The sequence below is a fragment of the Ceratosolen solmsi genome, unplaced genomic scaffold (assembly GCF_000503995.2).
Source record: "Ceratosolen solmsi marchali unplaced genomic scaffold, CerSol_1.0 scaffold27, whole genome shotgun sequence".
In the NCBI taxonomy this organism is placed as follows: domain Eukaryota; kingdom Metazoa; phylum Arthropoda; class Insecta; order Hymenoptera; family Agaonidae; genus Ceratosolen; species Ceratosolen solmsi.
In genome coordinates this window covers 5,947,913-5,953,500 of record NW_011948426.1, presented here as the reverse complement: position 1 = coordinate 5,953,500, position 5,588 = coordinate 5,947,913, and the positions used below count along the sequence as shown (strand labels likewise).

The window sequence follows — 5,588 nt, the reverse complement described above, 5'->3', positions numbered from 1 at the left end:
TAAAAATTATTTTTTCAATTTAATATCATCTAATTATTTTATGTAATTTAAATAAAAATGTACGTAATATAATTTGTAAAGTACAAGTAGAATTATATCAAGATATAGGCCATATGATATTTAAAATCATTTTGTTCATATATAAAACATTTTTTATTATTAATTCATAATTTGCATAATTTTTGTAATAAAAAATCGACAAACGGTGTTAATATTGGTTTTAAATAAATAAAAATTGAACTCACAATATATTTTTGAACTATTTATATTTCATTAAAATTGAATTTTTGTTTCTATTAAATAATATATATTTTCAACAAATAACGTATCTTATATTATTATATACTTAATAAGAGATTTGTCTAATGACTGAAAAAAATCCAAAAAATTTTTCTGATTATTTAGAAACATTGAAATCGAATATAAGTAAAAATTTTTAATTTACCATAATATATAAAGTTGCAATTTTAATAAAACAATGAATTATTGCATTTGACTTATTTATTTTTATATATGATATCTAAACAGTGTTTCGATATTGAAAGTGATAGCATAAAAGGAAAATAAAAACGATCCTTTTTTCACTAAATGGTATTATTTTATAATAGAAATAAAATTTATGTAGATAACTTTACCGAAGTTTTTCAAGTTGTTTAAAGATAAAATTATGATTTGATTGTGGAACATCGATTGAAATAAATATTATAATAGAAATAATAGTTATAATAGTAGAATATAAATAAATAGAAAATAAAAATGAATTAAAAAAAGATTTAATAAAAGTCGTAATATGAAGATCGAGGGTTTTAAGAAAATAGCAAAAATGTATATTTGAGGAAAGATTCGCACTTCTCGTGGCAAAGATAGGCGCTGTACGATGTAGAAGGAAACTAATTGGCAAGTATTCCTAAGAGGCCCCGAGGAAGCCTGAAAAACTTTACCTTCTGGCGTTCGAAAGAGCTTGGGCCAAGAGTGACTTGAGTCAAAGCTGCAGAGCCGACAAAGACTAAAGTATCGAGGGGCAGTCAGAGAGACTCACCTCCTGTCTCGAGACCTCGACGAAAGGGTCGCGGTTATGACGAAGGCGACGGCGGCGGTGGCAGCGGTACAACGGCGGCCACGGCGGCAACGGTGAAAGGGGTCTAGGCGGTCGCGCTTCGCTAGTAACAGGCCCCCGCCTCCGGATTTTCTAGGTCTCTGATTGAGGCGGGTCTGGGGGCAGTGGCTGCTCAATCCATCTATAAAAGCTAACTCCACTGCTCCGATAGGCATGTAGTTTCTCGTTGCGTATCGCACAAGAAAAACGCACGTTCTTTTTCACTTGCCGACCGACGCAACCGTCTCTCAAGCATCATGAAGCTAATCGTAAGTCTCTTTGAGTCGCATCTAACAAAAATTACGGACACCTCTGTGAAACTTGTGTAATAAGCGGTCTACGACTCGAGACTTTGTGCTTTTTCTTAACCGCCGCTCCGCCCGTCTGCAGTGAGGCACGAGTACTTTAACATTATTTTGAAAAGTACTTCGTGTGACCCTTACTACATAATTTCGTTTATTTGTCATCTATCTATTTCTTTTATCCAAAATTATTATTAATAATTCAAACTAATTGAAATTGAAATTTAAATCCTATATCACCCCTTTTTTATAATATTAAATAACACTATAATGAAAAGATCCTAATGGAAAACTGTTTTAACCTCACTAACGGTAAATTTTCAGAAATCTTTTAGGAATTCAAATTTATTTAAAGCACTTTTTATCTAAACTGTAATCTCAATCATATTATTTTATTTTCCTTATACAGTTCCATGTGAACTCGTGTATCTGAAGATATATAAATTATAAATTAAACTTAAATTTAAATTATAAGTAATATATATATATATATATATATTGTGTGCGTGTTTATGTGTATATGTGGGTGTGTGTGTGTATGCGTGTGTGTGTGTGTGTGTGAGAGAGAGAGAGAGAGAGAAAGAAAGAAAGAGAGAAAAAATTATATTAAATAATGGATAGGAAAAAAATTGATTATTATTTAAAATTAGTAATTACAAAATTAAAATTTTTCTTTTCAGATTGTTCTTTTCGCAGTTTTGGTTGCTGTCAATGCATTCCCGGGCTACGAGGTAATTACAATTTCATAAAAAACATCATCTAAATCATTACTATCAATCGCAGTTTTCATATTTACCATTTTTACCACTTTACGTTTAACATATCATTTCTCCTTGCAGCATGTGCATTTAAAATTGTTACGCAATCTATAATTATAATAAATTGTGCATTATCCATAAAAATATGAGAACGTCTAAACCAAACTTTCAAACGATTAGTGTTTGATTATTTCTAACGATTTGCTTTTTCTTCTTATTCTAAATTTAAAAAGTGCCATAAAGTGATTATATATTTGTCTTATCCAATTAGTTTTGTTATATAGCTTTGAATAAAGAAATTATATGAAAAATATCATTATGATTTTAATATTTCTTTTATTCCAGTTACAAATTTTTCATAAAATAATAACTTTAAAATCTGTAAAAAATTTCAAATAATATCTTCACTTTATATTATAATATAAGCTTCTGTATAATACAATTATAAAGAATAAATAAAAATACAGTTTAACAATTATATTACTTTAAAGCACTCTTAACTATATCTTCCTAATTGGTCTTCTCCGCACATGAAACTGCGACCGATAAAGATACAAAGAAGATCTACTGATCAGCCAATGAAATAGACGAAGCTGTAATATTACCTTATTCTTTTTGCTATTCACCTAAATAAAATTTCCATTTACATGTTTCTAGAAACACAACATGGTTTAATTGCATATCTATTTCTACGAGAATCAACTCACGATTCTCGCTGGATCTTTCCTACATTACATCTTCTCTCAACACATAACACAAAGTAAATTACAGTGTTCCACGAAGGAGAAAGATATTCTGACTATATATAAAATTAACCACTGGGCGCAATTTTTCACTCGGCTACTGGACTCCGTGCACGAGATTGCGCCCCAATTTTCTTATGTGTCTTATATCCTGGATGTATTAGGTTTCTACTTTCATTTTCTAACCTGATTCGTATATTTGTGACGGAAGAGTTCGATTAGATGCAAAGAAGCTTTGAATTCCTTTATAATAAAAATTCTAAAAACTTTCTATTTAAAAAGATATTTTTAAATAAAATGCTACCAGGTTTGAAATTTATTAAAATTTAATTTCCGCGTTAATACAATAAAAAATTTAAAGAAATTTTCAAATTTGAATACTGAGAATTTCTATTTTTCATTTTCTGAAATAAATAAAAGTAATTGAAAGTAATTGTAAATAGCACTGTTGACAATTATAAATAATCGATCGAATTTGTAAGATTCTATCATTAATCGACAAGTATATTTTAAAAACTTAGATATTTTTGTAACGAGGTTTTATTATGGATAAAAAATTTTTAATTATCAAATCATGTATGTGCCTTAATAATGATCGGTTTCAAATTAAGTTTTTCAACGAGTATTGCCAAAAATGATCTTATAACTGAATTAATACTATTTTAAACGAGAGTTTCCAAAAATCCTCCTCGCTATCTTTGTATCGAAGTCGCCATTCTCCGTAATATCGAAGATAGCTGCAGTTGTTTTTTCAAACAACAGCAGTAAAAGTAAAATTTATAAAGGATTATTATTGAATGGACAATCAGGTAACACAAGATCCATGGCAGAATCAGGGCTGGCAAGATCCATGGCAACAGAATAAAAATGCCTGGAATCCTTGGCAACAGAATAGTAATGCTTGGAATCCTTGGCAACAAAATAATAATGCCTGGAATCCTTGGCAAAGCACACAGAAGAGCGTAATCAAGAGTGATTGGAATCCATGGCAACAACCGACTCAAATTCATGTAATGTATTATTGTATCATTTAAACTTGTGAAATAGCTCCAGACATAGCAGGATACTGCCAGGAATAAGCTTCTTGACCTCTCTTTTCGGGATTCTTTCTGTCTTCAACCCGATTTTAATTCAATTGTCGTAAGGTTCCAGAAGGATTTCAACATAAAATAAAATTTTGATTATTATTTATCATATGTGAAATTTTTACAAATCATCGTCGTCGTCACTATTATTAATCATTTTCATCTTTACAGCAGTATTGAAAATATATATAATAACAGTGTAAATATAAAAAGGAAATCATATATTAACTTTTCCAATCATCTATTGCATTTATAAATACCTTAAACTATATCGAAGTTCAATATAATATAGACTTATCTTAAAAGGCACAATAAGTAAATCGTATTTTAACGTTATAGATTAAAAATTATGGATGATATTAGTGTGTAATGTATTTAAAATACTTATATATGATTTATTTGTATAAATACATTGATTTAAGAATAAGATTTTCAATTACTAAAAACACTACTTGTACATTAAACAAATTTTGCTTTATATTCAACGTAAGCTTTTATATTTCCAATCATTTTTCCACCAAATTTTATAATCATTTATTCATATTAAATTAATTTCAATCTATAATGTAATGATTTTATAATAATTATTAATTTATTAAAAATTAAAACAATTAAAATTTAAGAAATTAACTGTCGAAATTGTAAATATGATTAACTACAAATGATGAGTGGACCAAATAATCACTTGGAACATCACATAAACCAAACTAATACTACATTTAAAATCCATAGCATGCTCTAACCCACAATAACCATTAATTTCAGCATCATGAGCCTGAAGTTCATCATGTAATCCAGGTGCCGCAGCCACACCCAATCCCGGCGATTCACCCCAAGCCTCTGCATTTGAAGGTTCACAGTGAATCTGTGAAGCTCCACTACGATCACCCTAAGATCCCCCACCCACATCTTATCGGCTACGAAGTGTACCATGAGCCCAAAGCTGAGATCAAGCCTGCTCACGGATCCTCCTGGTAAATCATATCACCCGTAATGACGCAAAAATTCAACCACCCCATCCATCAACCAAGCAGCCCTGGAGGATCAACGAATCATCCACCAACCAACTTCTAAGGAATAGCATCTCCAGAAATCAACTTAAGCCGACATATAGTTATCACTAACTCGAATCACTTGATTCTCCATGGCTATTGAAATTCTACCAAGAAACATAAATGAAAATTCAAAATAAAAACTACAAACATCATGGATTGTTGGAGGGGACGACAACACAACATTATTGAATATAAAGAAAAATGTGTTTTTCCTTCACATAGACACCAATACGTTGAACTCCACCCCCTGTTGGGGCCCGTACATAAATGCTTCGTTTCGATGAATTTATTATGTGAAAATTTGGGCCTTGTATATTATATACAACAAAAAACAAAATATTTGTATTTTTTACATTACGAGCCCATTCCTTGTATTGAAAAATTCTTTTAAAACTTTGATACACTTTTATTTATTTTCTAATAAAAGTATATTTTTACGTCTTGTGATATAACAGGAATATGAGCGTTTTATTCAATACTATTTCACCTTCCACTTCTATATTAATACAGTGCAAAATAATAATAAAGCAGAAATTCACTTTTACAAAA

General features: G+C 30.0%; 1 protein-coding gene across 2 annotated transcripts; it reads left to right on the top strand.

Annotated features, from left to right (window-relative positions):
• The first annotated feature begins 1,248 nt into the window (after window positions 1-1,248).
• LOC105363275 (uncharacterized histidine-rich protein DDB_G0274557) lies at window positions 1,249-5,180 on the top strand. Of its 2 annotated transcripts, XM_011500934.1 has the most exons (3): window positions 1,249-1,365; window positions 2,079-2,129; window positions 4,750-5,180. In XM_011500934.1, exons 1-3 carry the CDS (start codon window positions 1,354-1,356, stop codon window positions 4,960-4,962), a joined length of 276 nt encoding a protein of 91 aa, XP_011499236.1. In that variant the 5' UTR covers window positions 1,249-1,353; the 3' UTR covers window positions 4,963-5,180. The 2 variants fall into 2 exon arrangements, with proteins under 2 accessions (XP_011499236.1, XP_011499235.1); XM_011500933.1 differs by lacking the exons at window positions 1,249-1,365; window positions 2,079-2,129 and adding an exon at window positions 3,682-3,909.
• Window positions 5,181-5,588: the final 408 nt, after the last annotated feature.

What these genes read in the sequence shown, in the direction of transcription:
- LOC105363275 (XM_011500933.1), top strand. Translation starts at nt 3,697, where the DNA reads ATGGACAATCAGGTAACACAAGATCCATGGCAGAATCAGGGCTGGCAA. An exon ending in AACAACCGACTCAAATTCAT is followed by an intron (nt 3,910 to 4,749) that starts GTAATGTATTAT and finishes CATTAATTTCAG; the next exon opens with CATCATGAGCCTGAAGTTCA.